At 38.1% G+C, this 18,468-nt stretch overlaps 1 protein-coding gene and 1 long non-coding RNA gene across 3 annotated transcripts in view; both read right to left on the bottom strand.

Annotated features, from left to right (window-relative positions):
* Positions 1-1,043: 1,043 nt before the first annotated feature.
* Positions 1,044-5,840, bottom strand: LOC124395860. Its single transcript, XR_006927688.1, has 2 exons — positions 5,742-5,840; positions 1,044-1,768 (listed from the first exon to the last, which is right to left on the bottom strand). It is a non-coding gene; the product is annotated as an uncharacterized LOC124395860 (long non-coding RNA).
* A 411-nt stretch (positions 5,841-6,251) lies between these two features.
* mctp2a (multiple C2 domains, transmembrane 2a) overlaps positions 6,252-18,468 on the bottom strand; it is a 33,420-nt gene continuing 21,203 nt past the window's right edge. For both annotated transcript variants that reach the window (XM_046864737.1, XM_046864738.1), the window contains 3 exons: positions 12,087-12,206; positions 9,827-9,868; positions 6,252-6,380 (listed from right to left, as the gene is read on the bottom strand). In XM_046864737.1, coding sequence (XP_046720693.1) covers positions 6,267-6,380; positions 9,827-9,868; positions 12,087-12,206 — 276 coding nt within the window. In that variant the 3' untranslated portion in view covers positions 6,252-6,266. The remainder of the gene's footprint in view (positions 6,381-9,826; positions 9,869-12,086; positions 12,207-18,468) is intronic.

Here is an 18,468-nt window from a genome sequence, read left to right as displayed (position 1 = left end):
CACCGAGCGATGCTCTTTCACCAGAAAGCAAACTGTGGAGGAGAGAAAGGAGGTGGGGGGAAACATTCAGTCCTTCATTTGGAACAAACTTTCCAGTACGTGTGCTAGCATGGCTATTTTTACCAAACAGTCTGTTTAATTATTTACAAGGCTATATATATATATATATATATATAGAGGAAATAGAGAAGGACTTAAGTTTCAAGTTGTCTCCAATTTCCTGAAAGACAAACCGAAAATTCCTCTAATGATCTATAAGAATTTAAATCCATGCCAAAAGCTCTGAATTCACATCACAAAATGGACCTCACCATTGTAATTAATGTAATGATTATAGTGCAATATAAATAACCATATGAATTCTTTCCACGGCTCGATTCTAGCTGTAACTCTTTGAAAAGCGTTGCTTTTTTATGTAAAAGGCCCTGATGACAGAAAAAACGGGAATGTGTATATAATATGAATAAATAAGTTGATGAGGCAGAGAAGCTCCATTTACTGTACTTGGGGCTCTATCACAGAGAGCAACACTACACACTGATGGGTCTGCTGGAGAGCCATTAGGCACTGGAGGTGATTTTAATGAAAATGGGAGAGACTAAGTGCAGGCAATGGAGAGCATTCACTCTCTCTATGTCTCTCTCTGTGTCTGTGTCTGTGTATGTGCATATATGTGTGTGTGTGTGTGTGTGTGTGTGTGTGTGTGTGTGTGTGTGTGTGAGAGAGAGAGAGAGAGAGAGAGAGAGAGAGAGAGAGAGAGAGAGAGCATGAGAGAGAGATGAGCTCTCTCATCTGGACCTTGTTTTTATAAAAGAACAACAAAAGCAGTGCATTAGCCCACTGCTCTGGACACATGCAGGTCTTTGATGTGTTGATGTGAGCGTGGTTCTGTCATGGCCGGAGTCCTCCAGTAAAGCAGGGATACGCTGGATAATCACATAGCCTCGACGCACGCCGCTGTGTTTACACACAGAGAACATCCTTCACAGTTAATGGTATCGTATTGAGGATGTGAGCAGAGAAAAATAACATACTCATAAAAGTCAAACCATTAGTTAGCTTTATAAGTTTATAAACATGTTATTTTAAATATAGTATAAAGGATAAAAAATATTGATACAAAGCATATAATCCATACACATTCAATAGTACATTTTACAAAAAGGTCATATTTGATTTCGACTATTTAATAAATATTACTGTTTAAATCAGTATTTCTCATGGCATTACATTGTATCAATATAGTTTGCTGTTTACTGTCTAAATGAGGAGATACTTCATCAGGCCTAATGACCTTTTATTAAAATACAAAACCTGTCATTCTCAAATGATTAATACACCACCAGGGCATTTTGTGTCACTTATTAATGTATAGTAGTATTGTGTTCATTCATTTCTTAATTGCTTGTTGTTGTTTGCACTATCACGGAAGGGTTTGCTTTTTTTATTTATCATGATCATACTCTGTTAATTACATCCCAACATGCTGGTCTGCAAACCACTGAGTGACATAATGCTCTATCACACAGACACACACGGACACACACACACACACACATGCACGCACACTGCCATTTGAGAGAGGCTGAGCAACCTCCCCACAGGAGACAAGTCTGATGGGTGGGGGCGCCACCTGATTCTACAGGATGGGAGGAGACCACTTTCAAACACTGTCTCGCCCTTTCATCCGGAACAACTTGCATGAGCACTAGCGCTTCTTCTTCTGTGCACTCTGGATGCCAGGCACTCTCAGCTCACTATACTGCACCTGTAAAAACAAATAGCACTTTGGTGGGAGGCAGGTAATCTGAGCTCAGGCCGACGCGCAGTAATGGCTCCCATGAGAAGAGTTGCTTGCAGGGGAAAAGCGCAGCGGGCGTGCCTGTAATGAATCATTTTATAAAACACAGGAGCAGAGGGGATTATTCACACCAAGAAAGAATTTGAAAGTGAATGGTTCCTTACCAGTGCAGCAGCATATAAAATCCCCCCCACACCCCACCATTTTAAAACATCGCAAGCCCTAACTATATTGGATGCAGATGTGTAGCAGTCGACTAGCCCTGCTATCCCAGGTCACTAAGTAAGGCAAGTTACAAGTTATGTCCTTTCAAGGAAACTTTTTGCGCGAGACTAATTATAGCGGCTCGTAGGCAGGAATGTGTGTCTGGGCTGTGCTTCTCTTGATCGTGAGCTTCTGCTGGTCTTTCCGAAGATGCAACTTACATTTTCCTTTTTATTGCAGGCATCTTGATCTACAACCTTTGCTCCTCCGCCTCCTTTTAGTATTGCTCTAGAGCTTGTGTCAGAGATCTCTCCATAGGGTTTTGCTACAGACCCACACAATGTTACTAATCATTCACATCTTTAAGTTTAAAAAAAATGGATGCCAGATCCAGTTTACATCATCCTAAGTTTCAAAATGATATAATTATATAACTACTGTTACATACATCAGTGGTGCATGTCCCTGCAAAGTTCGAAAGATTAGCTTACTGTAATAGGTAACTTATCTAAAAATGACACAGGCTCACACCCACAAGTGTGAATATTAGAAAGCTTGTATAGGGGCAAACGAGCCACAGAAATTAGTATGTAAAATTACTTCACACCTCACAGTATGCCAACACACATCTCACAAGCATGGACCCCAAGTAAGTAATAAAAGTATTGAACTATTAACAAGTATTTAAAAGACAACGGCAGCTTAAAAATGGTAAAAATAATGAAGTAGTTTATAATGGCCACTTTATTCTGAATCAATAACCAGGCATATCCGCAATATTCAGATCACCTTTTCAAGATGAATGTTCTGCCTCAATATAGGTTTACTTTATTAGGGTTATAAATTAGTTAAGCTTGATAAATAAATAAATAATACTTCAGTAAACAGTAGAAATACACATCAAACTTAAAAAATACCCACTAACAAAGCTAGGGTTTATGCATGCTTCTCAACCCTGACCCCACTGTCTGTGCTAATAATCATAATGAAAAAAAAGATTATTCTACAAATACATACATACAAACTTTGGAGGAAAGCTAAGAAACACTTCTATAGATTGTTATGTTACAGGCAGCTATTTTAAGATGCTGTTCAACTCTCATATGCTGTATTTGCTCATGCTCCTACGTATGGCTTCTTCGCAATGTTATTTCATCATGTAAAAGTTAGATATACTGTTATAAATTGATCTTGATAGCTTAAAAAAAAAATACATTCAAATATACAAAAAAATTCTGTTCGGATTTTACAAAGTAATTCCATGCTACTTTAAGAAAAAAAAAAAATAATGGAAAGGAGTCAAATTCAGGTAAGAAAAGACATGAAAGTCAACTTATTTTGTGTATTTTTCCCCAAAACAATTCCTAGTAGTGTAGATGTAATGTAGATGAGAACACACTAATTACATGCCCAGATTAGAAAATGGAAAGATGGAGACAGAGGGAACAAAGATAAGGTGGCTTCACCAAAACATGAAACCACCCTCAGAACTGACAGATGGTTCTAGTTTCAGAACAGAGGATCTGCCTTAAGAAATCCACTTTAGGGGGCTTTGGGTTTGAAGAACTGAATGGCACTAATTGCCAAGTCGCTTCCAAAAACGGAAAAGAAATTCAATCTGAACTTGTGTAATACATTGTTCATTTGGGTAGGCAGTTTATCTCTACAGAGATATAGGTATTTGCATGCATTCCTGACTGCAAATGCACCGTGGTGCATACAATTTTGTGTGTGTGTGTGTGTGTGTGTGTGTGTGTGTGTGTGTGTGTTTGTGTGTATATTTCATATATTAATTAACCAAGCAGACATTTAATTTAAAATTGTTTTAAAAATGTAAACGTTAATAATTGTAAATTATTAATAAATTATGTTTTGCACATCTTCCCCCTAACCGTAGCGAAATTAACCCGAACCATGACTCAACAAGCAAGGTACGTACTGTAACTTTTGTGTACCGCTACACCATTATAAATATTGTTATTAATGTAATTAAGGGGAAAAAAAATCTGAAAAAAATACTATTTATATAATATACATTTTTGGCAAACTCCATCTTAATGCTTTGACTGCCTCCTTCACTAGACTTTTTCACCTCAGTGCAGAGATTCAATATAGGAAGCTAAAAATGATCTAATCAATGCCAAAACAAGGCAAAATGTTTAAGCCTGAATCAGAGCCCTTAAGTGCAAACAAAAAGGCCACAGATTTTACTAACACGTTAAGCCAAAGCCAAATAATACCACTAAGATGAGCTTTAAAGACCCTTGAATTATTGCTCTGGTCGCGCGATGAAAATCCTTCCTTCACTCAGGGTAGATTTACAATGGCTTCAGAACACTCTAAGCTCTGATGTAACTGTGAATTACATACAGTAAGAGTTCAGGGTGGTTTGTCCATTAAATAAATCAGTGTCATGTTCACTCGGCTCGTCATTACTCCAAGATCACTTGGCTTTCATCACACACAAACAAAACTGATAATGAGAGATGAGACTGAAGTGACATCACTGAGTAGAGATCAAAGCAGACCCATCAGGGCCACTGGGTCAGCATATCAAGACATGTTGGCCCTTATTCATCAAAGCAGTGCAGAAATGAGCACAGATTTAAAGACACAGTACTGAAATGTGTGAACAAATCTGCATCTGTAAACTGTGGTACATCATCAGTACAAGCAAGGATTTTGGTGCAGTTCATGTATACGCTTCAGCTGAGTGGAAACAAGCTAGAGTACTCACTAGTCCCTTATATCAATTTTAAGACAGACACACACACACACACACACACACACACACACACACACACACACACACACACACAAAACAGGACCTAGATTGTTCAGATGTTGTAATAAGGAGCCAGTAAATAAAAAGCATTAAGCAAGAGTTTTTAAATGTATGTAACTGAGAAGTTGGAAGGAACCATAGAGAAAATAAAAAATAATTGAAGCTGAGCTGCTTTTATCCAAGTATGCTGTAAAATACAATGAAAGTTTTGGAACTCTTCTCTGTTTCGATTTTGTTTCCCAAAAATCATTTCACCTGCCAATTCCTCTCCACCTGTCAGCTCTCCCCATCATACAACAGCTACCAACTGAGGAGGGTGAAGGCTAACATGTGCTTCCTCTGAGACACATAAAGCCAGCCAACCTCATCTTATCAAACTGCTGCTCATGCTGTGCCACAGTACAGCGTAACACATTTGGAAGAAAACACTATCTGCCATCTTCTGCACACATGAGCTCACAGATGCCCATGACTATGGCCATCATTCCCACCCAGACAGTAGAGCCAAATCTGCTCCCTTGGCTTGGATGCCACAGAAGGCTGAGGCATCATCCAAATTTGAACTCTCGGTCTCCCAACAATAGGTTCATAAATAGTAACTGGCCTCCTTGTGTTATAAATTTATATTGTCGCAATAATGTAAGTGTTAATATTTTTAATCACCCGATTTATGAAGATATTTGACAGGCTTCACCCAACGGTAAATGGCTGTGGGAGTTTATATATTTATGGTAAGTACCTGTTCTTTTGTTAGAAACAGCAAACTGTACAGTATAGTAATGTTAGCTCAGTAGCGATGGTATCTTGCTTGTCAGTCGTTTCTTTTAGAATATACAAACCAATTTACTTGTTGTTTTTTATTTTAATTTATTTGTCATGTTTACCTGACTAGTTTTGTATAGTCATAAAAAAATGTTAAATCGTAATAAAATACTATAGCTAAAATCATACCTTTTGAACATCTGATGGCACTCTCCTGAGGAAGTCCAGTAATTCATTGTTTTCAATGGCATGTGGGTTGCGGAGCTTCTTTGTAAATTTGTTAACACCTGCAAAAATTATAATTAGATAGATTAATATATTAATAAACAAATATAGATAAATATTTAGAAATATAGAAAAGTGTAAGGAAAACAGCCACTAAATGTGTAACATTTACAGGATTTAATATAAATGTACATATGTTGCTATACTTACTGTTTGGCCTGGAACCGATCCTACTAGTGCTCTTGTAAAACTACTAATATTTCATCTAATATTGCTCAACTCTCTTCCATTTTGACATTTTTAGTTTGCACTTTTTTTTCTTTTTGAAAAAAAAAGTCTTCTGAAAAAGGTGCTTAAACATTGTTTCACTGGCATTTGAACATCATTAAGTATAAAGCGTTTTTATTTTTTATTTATTTTTATTCTATTGGTTATGCAATGTATTTTTGAATACAGTCCATAATTCAAGATCATGTAGAAACTTCACACTTACTTCTTTACTCTTTCTCCGATAGATGCTATTTCATCAAGAACGCTTTGGACAGTGAGCACAATTTCTTGAACCATATAGATTTTCTCCATCAGCCCTCTTTTCTCTGATTCCTAAAGAGGTAAAAAAAAAAAAAAGAGTGATGAGAAATGTCAGTCATTTGAAAAACGGCAGATAAAGAGGGCTTTATTTCCAGTGTGCTATCAGGAGTAATTCATCTGCTCAATGGTCTGTAATGAGCAACTGCAACTTCGAATCTCTTGTGTTGGGGCGGTTTAGAAAATGAGCGACTTTCTAAGTTTAGTAAGAAAAAATTCAGCTTTTGTCAACCCCAAACAATAGAGGAGCATCACAATCAAAGATTAAGTGGTGAAAGAAATAGATGTAAAAAAAAATGGCCATCAGCAATCAGGATGAACACCCAGCGATTTGTGTGTGTGTGTGTGTGTGTGTGTGTGTGTGTGTGTGTGTGTGTGTGTGTGTGTGTGTGAGAGGAGGAGAGAAATACAGTGTCCAATCCACAACTCTTCACTGGACAAGTGTTGGCTTGTTTTTGTAGAGTGCAGACCAGCAGGTATCACACTTCTCATTGTGAGGGCTATCAGCGAGATTGAGTGTGGCGTTGCACTTGAAAGATAAATCTATTACTGTCTGTGATCTTATGTAAGTGAACTTGCGGCAGTGTATGTAATCTTGTAATACAAAGTGATGTTTTTACTTAATATGAGAGGAATGGGAAATCCCATTGCCGTTTTGCACTTGATGCATCATGGAGTATCGGGTTGCGGTGTAATTCAGACACGCACCAAATGGACTTTTGTGGGGGGGCTGTCCATTTTACTTAGCCAAGATTGCAAGTATAATCTCAAGTCCAAAGTAGAATGATCCCATCAGAGATTCGTGCAGCAATAAAGCCATGGTGTGGAGCTCTCCAGAGGCAGGGAGATGTAGAGAGCTAGAGATAACAGGAGTAATGCAAGCTAAAGGGAGCCAAGAAGCCTTACATCAAAAGGAGCGAATAATGACAGGAATAATGACATCTAGAGAGAGTGCCAAGTCGGGGGGGTGGTGGTGGAGGCGAGGCTTGTGATTGAGGGGAGGATGAGTGGTGCCTATGTTTGTGTTTAAAAAGCATTCTCTTTCCTCAGACAGTGCAACAAGAGTCTATAACAGCTCCTGGGAGAGAAAGGGACACTACTTTCATTCACAGCTATTCTTCTTCCCTCTGGCACAGGAAACCAGAAAAAACTACCCATTCCGAGACTCTGTACATCTGCAACACACTGAGGCCAGGGCTCAACACAGACAAAATGCCATGCTTTACACTCTTTTAAACTCCTTCATACAAATGTGTTTTTGTAGGTTAAGTCAATTCTGGGTTTTACGTTTCAAGCTAATTAATTTTGAGGTGAAGAAGAGAAATGGTTTCCCAATGTTAAACTATGTGTGTACACGTGTGTGCATGAGTGTTTGTCCTTGGTCTAATGGGGATCAAATTAACACAGAATGAAAAGTACACAGCAAATACACCAATAAGCTCTTCTTCATTCATTTTATCTTACAAAAAGAGGAAATAAGGATTATGGATCACAAGTGTAACATAAATGGGAACAAATAGGATCAGCAAGGCTTACTGCACCATGCTACATTTACTACCAGCAATATGTCCTTGTGCTGTATGACGAAGGTGATACATTGGAGAAGAATGAAGGGGTAAAAGGGCAGAAAGGGTACAGTTAAATTTTATGGGGTGGGTAGGGCTTGGAGTATGTGTGATCCTCTACAACCAGGCCACATTGGCTCTCAGCTATCTGGGACATTAAATCAGCGAGCTGTTTTCTTTTTTCCTCTCATTTTTTGATGTGATTAAACCAGTGTCGATCTGCACAATCTGACTCTTACCTAAGGGCAAAGGGACATGTCTTTCTTTGCACACATGATTGTACATGATCTCTCTATCCCCAGGAGAGATTTACATTTAAAGGCCAGATTTTTGTAACACAACCTTTAGGCTTTCTTTTACTAGAAGTAACATATTGTCTTGAATATTTTTTCGAGGGAGAATAAAAAAGAAAAATACTATAATTTTACTTCTTTTATTTGGCATTCCTTAATTTAATAATTAATTCATTTCCATAGAGGCTGGACTTTTTTGCTTTTTTGATCTGCCAATATGATTTATAATGTAAAATGTAAGTCACAGCTTTCAACCATAATAGAAATCAGGTACATTTAAATTAATTAAATTTACAACAAGACAATTATTCTGCTCAATTATTTAAATAAAAGAACACATTTAATTTTCATATAATGTAAATTATGTAAAAAAAAAAAGTAAAAAAAAAAAAGCACGGCTTACAGTATATTAAAAAACAAATCCTGCTCACTGGTGGTCTGGATCTGAACTGTGAGCTTTTCTTTTCTCCTAAATGCAATTAATTAGACAAATTAAATAAAATTGGTGGAAAATAAATTAAGTTAAGATCACTTTCAAGTCAACATGAAAAACACGTACACATTGTATTTACAATCAGCACTTATGTGCCACCTGTAATTGGCCTAATATTGCTATTTCTTTGGGATCAAAGATATTTTTTTCCTTCTAAGATTTATCACAATTGCCTGGCTGCTGGGCATCCACACACATATAACACGCATCATCTTTGAATTAGCCGTTCAGCTCTGTATTTGGAAGAGAGACCTGCTTCAGCAGAGCGATTCCTTTCTGAAGATGAAACTTGCCTGCAGTCATTGCGACTGAATATATTTAGTGCTTTATGGATATAAATCCTGGGCCTGCAGCCACACAGTGCCGGGGTCAGTGCTCACAGACTCGGAGCTTCACACTTCCACAGTCAGAAAGCAATAACACATCATCTTCCTTAAACTCAATCCCCTCTGGAGTAGACAAAGTGGCTAATATGGCTATAAGCTATGTCTATGACTATACACACTTAATAAACATTGTTAATGGTTAAGCCACACAATAAATGACATTCCGACTGCATGGAGCACAATGACTTTTAAGTGATTTATGATTTGTACAAAAAAAGAACACAAAAATTGTGGGTACCTGAAGCCGGTAAATGATTGTTGCGCTTAGTGTAAACAAAGAGAATGAGGCACCATTTATTTATTTATCCCAAGTTCAACTAAAGACCAGCCTTCCAATTCATATGTGTCTGTTGTGATATTTTTCACACTGTATCTGTTCCCTAGAGGAAGGCTGACTTCAATTAATGATTCCATTCTGTGCTTATTTCTGCGTTTTAAAGGAGCGCAACGAAGCAACCAAAATCCATTTGTGGTCTGAGGGAACATTCCCGTGAGGCCACACTGACGCTAGAGGAAAAATGTGCTTCACTGAGACAGTCACAGTGCCTGTCCTCATTTCAAGTCTATTTAACTTGGATTTTGCAAGTTAAACACAGAGGCTGGACAGACAGTACGACACATTATAGTGCTGCAAGGGCAGACCCTGAGCTTAATGAACATTCAGACTGGAATTATTCACATAGAAGAGAAAAACAAAGATATGCGCAAAAAAGAATGAAAGTACCTTTTCATCTTCATCTTCATCCTCTGCAGCAGAGATGCTCTCCTAAAAGAAAAGGAGAGTGCAGTTAGAGTCTGCAAGGTGGGGACATGGAGGCGCCAGAGCATTTTTTTTAACAAACACCTCGTAATGAAAACCTTCTCTTGTATGTCCACCCCTATTGGGAGAGGCCCGTTGCCTTAGCAACTACATCATGGGGTGACCTCGTACAAAAAAGAAAGGTGAGTGTGATGGGGCCTTCATCACAAGAGCCATGTCACTGCCAAGCAATCTCATTTCTTTACGACATAAACACACACACACACTCACAGAGAAAACAGAAAGGAAGGGAAAAAATGAAAAACATTTAATTTGGGCTGCCTGTGCTTGCATCGTGTTACATCAAGTCATTGCTGTCCCTGGGCGTGTACAGGATGTGACACTGGTGTTCTGATTCTACTGGGAAGAAGAGGTCAGGACACTGCTGCGCCCAGACTTTAACATTATTCAGAGAGCACAGCTCTGCTCACAGCCTGAGACCCAGGCAACAAGAATAGGAGTGTCACTGAAGTGATAAGATGTGTTGGGACTACATGGGACAAATGTTGCATCTGAAAGCAATGGCAACAGAGGCCACGGCAACAGCTTCACAAAGAATATTACTTAAATAATATATTTTAGAATTATATTTATCTATAATTGTTACTGTTTATTATTATTATTATTATTATTATTATTATTATTATTATTATTATTATTATTATGTTTATGATAAGGGAGACAAATATATGGGGTGCTTACATTAAAAACTCATGAATAAATCTATGAGAAGGGGTTTAGAAGCTGTGTAGAGGTGTATGTCATCTCATAAATACTCATAGAAAGTGTGTAGAAAACAATATTTTCAACAATATTTAATAACAAAATACAAACAAACACTTTGTATGAAATGCATACTGTAGTTTTAAATTAAAAGGCCTAAATATCTTGCATTTGTTCCCCATATTAATTGTCTACAACATATTTATAACAATAATTCTAAAAACAATACAATCATATAGAGTAATTGTAGAACATAATCTAGTAGGTATATGATGTGGCTAAAAATATGTGGACATCTGACACATAAAAATGTGATTGTTATACTGCATTCTAATTTTTATTATTATTGTTATGATAGCAATTTTAAGAAAATACTTTGCACTAGATTTTGTGTGACCGCAGGGATTTGTTTCCATTCACCCACAAGAGCATTAATAAGGTCAGGCACTGATGAGGGAAGCCAGCATTTCAATCTCAATGTTGTTCAGTGGGGTTGAGTTCAGTGCTTTGTGCAGGGCACACAAGTACTTCAACTCTAAATCTGACAGCCATGTTTTCATGGAGTTTGTGTGTGCTTTGTGCACAGGGGCATTGTCTTGATGGAACATGGTTAGGCCTCTTAGTTCCAGTGAAGGCAATCTTGATGCAGTGTAAACAGTGTAAAGAGACATTGTAGACAATTGTGTGCTTTCAACTTTGTTACACCAGCTAAGAGAGGTTCCACATATTGTTCTGTTAAACAGGTGTCCACATAGTTTTAGCCATGTAGTTTATTATAATAGGTTTACGCTATAAATCTATCCTAGCCTTTCTATGTACAATGAATTATTATTTTATTAATTAATTAATTAATTTATAAATTTATTATTTTATTAACTAATTTATTATTAATATTATTATTATTAATATTATTATATTGCTATTATAAATATTATTATTATTATATTTCTATTATAAATATGATTATTATTATTATAAAAACTATTAATTTTTAACTGCACCTTTCAAATATATAGATATAGAACATAATGTTGATTTTTTCAGATGTGAACCTATGTAGGCTGTGACTAAAGGGAACATTTCTATGTTTGTGCATGTGTGTGTGCTTATGCATGTGTGGGTGTGTGTGTGTGTGTGTGTGTGTGTGTGTGTGTGTGTGTGTGTGTGTGTGTGTGTGTTTGTGCATATGTGTGTGTGCTGTCCCGACTGTGGCTGTATTTGCTTGTATACTATTAGCATTAATTAATGTGTAAAATATAATCTTTTGTGTTTTCTTTCAAACACAGAATACATGTAAAGCATGCTGCTGATATTTTCCATGTCTGAATATGTGTTGATTGTGTGTGTGTGTGTGTGTATATATGTGTATATATATATATATATATATATATATATGTGTGTGTGTGTGTGTGTGTGTGTGTGTGTGTGTGTGTGTGTGTGTGTAAGATGTCACTGCACTCACCAGGTCCTGACTGTGGCTGCCCACGCCTGGCGTGATGTGGAAATAGTTCCAACCGATGAGCAGCAGGAGAAAAAGAGGCAACATGAACAGCTCAAAGTGCCACACTGTCAATACAAAGACCTGTAAGAAGAGAAAGAAAGGAAGAACAGATGAAAGAAGGCCATACAGAGGGTTAGACTAAGCAGTGGGCAGCAATATATGACATCCTCATGCCTCCTCCTCAAAAACAAACAAATGTGTCATAAGCCCTAGCAGCTTACAGAAATAACCCAAGCAGACAGCCATGCCATATTATTGTCTCTGCAAAGCATCGCAATCTCACAACCTCTGTCAGGCTTTGTGTGAATGTGTGTGCGCACGCACGCACTTTAGCAGCACAGTAGCAATTTTAATATTTCAAAATTCCATTTGCATCGATTAACACCATGCTGGCGCTGCGTAATTCCTTAGCAGCAGAGCTGGCCAGATATTGGCTGACATACTGCTTTCTGAACATAGAAAGAAAGAAAAAAAACAAGTGCTGCTAGCAATTTGCTTTCTTACTCTGTGAAAAGCCCATAAAGCTGGTAGCAATAATACAGATTGTGCTGAATGAACAGTCCTTGATAATGGGAAAAGAGGAGGCACTTAACACTCTGCACCTCTCAGCCAAGCACTAATTGGACAGCCACGCTTAAGCAAGTTCAGTAGTGGCCTAATGAGTATGTCTGTGGAGCTATCACAGGATTTGTCAATCAAGACATGAAGGTAGGTAAGAGTTAGAAATGAAATGGCTCATTTACTTTGTATGTATGTGCAGGCAGTTCAGCAAACGATCTAAATGCATTTGTAGTTATGCATTGTAATCAAATTTGAGGCATTAATTCAACAATTGTTATTCTATAAAACTAAATCTAAACAGTAGCTCTGTATTAGTTGTGATATGATTAATGAAGATCAGAAATTTCCCACAGGTTCCCTATGCTGGGCATGAACTGGCCAATGCTAGCTTCCGGGTTAAGTTTTCTTTTTGCTAACAAACATCCTAATAAATATTTATTCACTTCAAATGACACCTGTTTTCTGAACACACTACAACTAAAGTAACATTTCCATTACTTCCTTCAACCTCACTTCTAATAGCAGTCAGGTAGCTAAAATGAGCTAATCTGACAGCATGTTGCAGAGAATTTTTATCAATATTCCTAAATGTCCATACATTGTATACCAATTTAAAGCAATCTGATGAAAGTCAGCAGCCCGGAAACCATTCAGTTTGATTGTCTTCCAATTTCTGGTAGAAGTTTGGCAGTTTCATCAGCTGCGAAATTCTGCAATGATATCCGCTGTTAAAGGTGTCCCAAAAATCTCTGTTAAAAGCTTTCCTCTTTTTGTACCATTGTGGAACAAATGATATGCTAAAGATACAATTTATCCACAAATCAAAAAAAAAATATTTATGTGACCCAAATCTTTTTTTTCCTGCCTGTCTTATATAGTACTGTTAGCACACTGTCACAAAATGCTTTTCTAAAAATATATAAAAATCGTGATTTTTGTTAATTAAAAAGAAAATCTCTTACTTACAAACTGATGCAAAGAAAATCAAAAGTAAATAAAATGTTAAATAGTTTTTATTTATTTTCCAGTGCTAAATATTAATATACATATATTTAAATAGACATGGAGTAAAGCACCATCAAGCAGCATATACGTGTGTGTGTGTGTGTGTGTGTGTGTGTGTGTGTGTGTGTGCGCTTCATCTTACTTATATGTTCAAATCAAATTTGTAGTATTTTTGTACAATATTATAATAGTTTAAATTTGTAAATTCTTGAGATTTTTTTGTGTAAATTGTAGATTGCTATGTTTGCCTGTTTATTTTTAGAGATCACAGTTTTTTACAGAAACATGCAGAGAAAAAGACTAAACAGTATACTTTGACATGGTTAAAAACAGTAGATTTGGCTTTAACGGAGACAGGATCAGGATAGACTGACGCTTCAGGCATTGAGTTTCAGCACTGATAAACTAAAGCATATTCCTGTCATATAACCCAAATAACTATGTATAGAGACACAATGCTCTGGAGGCAAACTCTCAAGTATGACACTCGGGCCAGGTATACACACACACACACACACACACACACACACACACACACACACACACACACACACACTCATACACACAGCCACTAGGGATATGCCATCTGTTTCTGATGTGTAGAGCATTATGGCTGCATGGCCTCCCACTTACTGTAATAGCAAAATAAACTCACTGGCCAATTTAATAAGAACAGTAAGAAGCTGTTCATAGCACCAACCAAATTGGTAATCAAGAGACAGCAGTGCAATACATAAAATCATTCAGATATAGGACAAGGACGTCCACTAATGTTTGCATTATTCATCTGAATATGGAAAAAAATGTGATCTCAGTGATTTTGATCATGGCACGGTTGTTAGTGCCAGATGGGCTGGTTCAAGTATTTTAGAAGCAGATCTTCTGAGACAGTCACACCCAACAGTCTCGGAATGGTGTGAAAAACAACAACAAAAACAATCCACTGAACAGCAGTTTGCATTGTAGATGGAGCCAGACTGGTTTGAGCTGACAGAAAGTCTACATTAACTCAAATTAGCACTCATTACAAACGTGGCTAAAAGAGAAAGTATCCCATGCACAAAATATTAAACCTTGAGGCGGATGGGGCATAACAGTAGAAGATAACATCAGGTTTCACTCCTTTCAGCCAAAAACAGGAATCTTAGTCTTCAGAAAGATAATAAGACAAATATTTGTTTTCAGTATGATAGTAAGAAAACGTGTGCGTGTGTGTGTGTGTGTGTGTGTGTGTGTGTGTGTGTGTGTGTGTGTGTGTGTGCACGTGCACAGAGGGAAAGCTGTGCCTGTCTGGTCTGATTGGGAGTAATCTGCATCATACTGTGTCACAGGTAGCCTACTACTTCTAGTGCCTTTCCAAAGAGAGTGTGAGAGAGAGAGAGAGAGAGAGAGAGAGAGAGAGAGAGAGAGAGAGAGAGAGAAAAGAAAGCAAATCTTCAAAACTGACACTAGCCCAGCAGGAAAGCTGAACTCCTATACCCTCACTGCAAAAGCTGCTACATTAACCACTAAAGTGGAATTGCCTAAGCTGTATCTTCCCGTGAGAAGAGAGGGAGAGCCCATTCATTTCCATGCAGGGAGCCAGGACTGGGGATCTGTCACAGATATTCATAATAGCACACTAATGCAAATTCTTGCTCAGCAGCATGCATGCATGGTGGACAAGATAAAAGTGCAGTGCAATTCAGTGCCTCGTGCCTTAACACACTGACTAAATCAGAGGATAAACTAAACGTGGCAGAAAAATCTCCAGCTTGCCTCCCACCATGTGTGTATGCTCTAGCTTCAGCCCAACTACACTGTAAGTACATGCTTTTTTTTAAACGCTAATAAAAATGTCCCAGCAAGTGCCTGGGAAAGCTGTTCCAATTCAGTCACTAGGGCATTTAGACAGGGTCCAACTTGTCAAATGGCCTCCAACTAATGAGCAGAGACAGTGGTCTACCTTCCCCCATCTCCTGAAATATTCTATCACTCCTGCAGAACTAATTCTTCTCTAAGCAGTTTATGTATTATTAGCAGTGAGTGTCAGTGATTAAAGAAGGTAGATAAATTGCACCCTGTCAGCCTTAGGAGTAAATTAGTGCTTTCTTCTACATTATAGATGTGTCGCAATGCTTTATTGATTATATTTCACTAAGCCAACACTGGGTCTATTTGACCAGCAATAATTATTAACCAATTATAAAGAGAGGAACAAGCTAGAATCCATAAGACGTACCTGGATTGTTCGTCTTGAAACCATGCACAATTGAATAATCATTAAGAATGATATATATATATTTTTTTGTAAAAATCATTCATGTGAAAAAGGTGTGCAATGATTGAATGTGTAAGATAAAAAAAAGTGGAAAGGTTTAATCAAAAAGAAGCAAAACAGCAGTGTAGGCTTGAGTGTGTGATTTGCGAAGAGCAGCCTTAGCGGAGACACTCCACCTGCAGTGTTAAGAACAGCAACGTTAATAAGATTCAGCCTTAATGCATTTCTGTGGATCCTTGAGCTGATCCGTCTGGCTGGGTGTAATTCCTGCACCTAATAATAAAGCACTCTGCGATTAAAAAAGTGTGAATAAAACAACTCCAGGAGCTGCAGCTAGAGCTGGCAGCGGGCGCTGCCACCCACGCTGTCCCTGGAGGGGGAGAAGGAAAGCCATGGCAGAATATGAAAGGACAAAGATGCCCGCACGAAGAGTTTATACAATCCTGCAAATTAATTATAGAGGAAATAGTGGGTTAGCAGAGAAGCAACCAATCTACACTGCTGCCCGATGCACAAAACAGCAGCTCCTGGAGAAAAGAAAAATTTTCTTTTCCAACAGGGCTAAGTGCAAACATTCAAAACGACGCGAGTACTTAACAGCCCTCTCCTGCTTTAAATAAATTCCTTTGCATTTAGCAGACAAAGCATAAAAAGGATCTGAATTAACAAATAATTCATTATTTTTATTATTATTAACAATAATAATTTTTTGTTGTTGTACAGGTTAAATTAGATTAATAGTTATAGAAGTTTTGCTGAAATCCAGACTGATTTATGGCGAAATAATTATTAAAAAGTATCATTCAAGTTCTTATAAAAATATTAATGTTTGGTAAGCATTCTTAGATAAAAAACTGACCAGCTAAACTATGATTGTGAGTGTGTCATCTGTGTGTGTGTGTGTGTGTGTGTGTGTGTGTGTGTGTGTGTGCAAAATCGTGATGGGGAAGTTTGAGTCTCTTTCATAGATTTATGTTGTGTAGCTGCCAGCCAACGCGCTGAGGGTCAGTGAGAGGGCTATGGAATCATGCCAAATTATAAGAAAATATCAGAAGTTTAACAAGACTGACTACTGGCTACAGGCTATGTGTGTGTGTGTGTGTGTGTGTGTGTGTGTATCTGTGTGTCTGTGTGTGCGTGTATGTGATAGTGAGAGATTTAAAATGAAATATTTTTTCCGAAGGGCACCTAAAGTAATTTGCATTGCTTTCTCAATTAAAATACAAGAAAGATAATATTAATAGTGAATCAAATGCCCCCGTGATTCCAGTGCTCATGACTCTCAGCCTGAGAAAAAACATGAAGGAATGCACACTGTGCGTACGGATATACTGTAAATCTGTCTTTTATTTTCTCAATTCATAATCTGTTTTAATGTTTGTTATGTTTGTAGGAGGTGAATAAAGTTAAATCTATAGAAAATGTAAAATAGCTTGTACACACACATTTTCCTTTTTTTTCCCCACTGAGCCAGAAAAGCCCTTGCAGTGGCCAGTGAGATGTTCTGATCTGTGCTCATGTGATACACAGTGAGAAAGGGAGACAAAGGCAAAGATGAGGGGACGAGGCCGTCTAGGAATGGTGCAGCAAGGCTGTCAGTGGCTGCCACATTGACCCTGCCTCCACTGCGCTGGCCACCAGTGTTTAATCCGTGTCGGGAGCATTAACACTCAGCCACCTCCTGGGTGACAGATCTGCCATGCGAGCCTTCTTCCCCTGAGGCCACTGGGGCCCGAGTGTCAGTTCTGCTCTCACACACACACACACACACACACACACACACACACACACACACACACACAAAAACCCGCTTACACGCACACACTCCGCTTACACACACATACAGACATCACAGCCAGCGGGGCCAAGCAGAGGCCAGAAACAGCCATGGGCACTGATGCCTGGAGAGAACTGTCCTCTCTATCCACAGAGACAGAGAGTATCTTAGCACTGGCCATTAGCCCTCCCCCCCCAACACACACACACACACACACACACACACACACACACACACACACACACTGCATTGCATAAGGACTTGCAATTCGAACACAAGTGAACATTTCTGCCAAGTATTACAAATGTTTAAAAATGTGTGAGTTGAAAATGTTTATTAAAGAATTATAAATTGCATTCTTATATTAATTATTCTGTTGCATAAATATAGTTATTACATCAAAAATAAGAGCATTCACTACAAAACTCTCCTGAAGAGTATATTCAAGTGAAAGTGCTCAAATATGCTTGAGAGGTTTGAAGCTGTTTTGACTAGTGTGAGAACATGATTGGCCGATGTAGGCCTGTCAGCATGCGTGATGAAAGCGGGGTTGGTGAGGTCAGCACAAAGCTGAGATGACGCTGAACATACATGTCTCAATAACGCTCTCAATAACTGTCAGTGCAGCAGTCGTCATACCAAGCTGAGCAGCTGCTGCACTCTGCCTCGTTAATTATTAATCGATTAGAGGATGGGTTCAAGAAAACCTAGCACACACGCAGTGTATATAAACACCATCA

This window comes from Silurus meridionalis, chromosome 13, assembly GCF_014805685.1.
Source record: "Silurus meridionalis isolate SWU-2019-XX chromosome 13, ASM1480568v1, whole genome shotgun sequence".
Taxonomy (NCBI): Eukaryota; Metazoa; Chordata; class Actinopteri; order Siluriformes; family Siluridae; genus Silurus; species Silurus meridionalis.
Note: the sequence above shows the minus strand (reverse complement) of the source record. Positions and strands in the feature narration are given on the sequence as shown.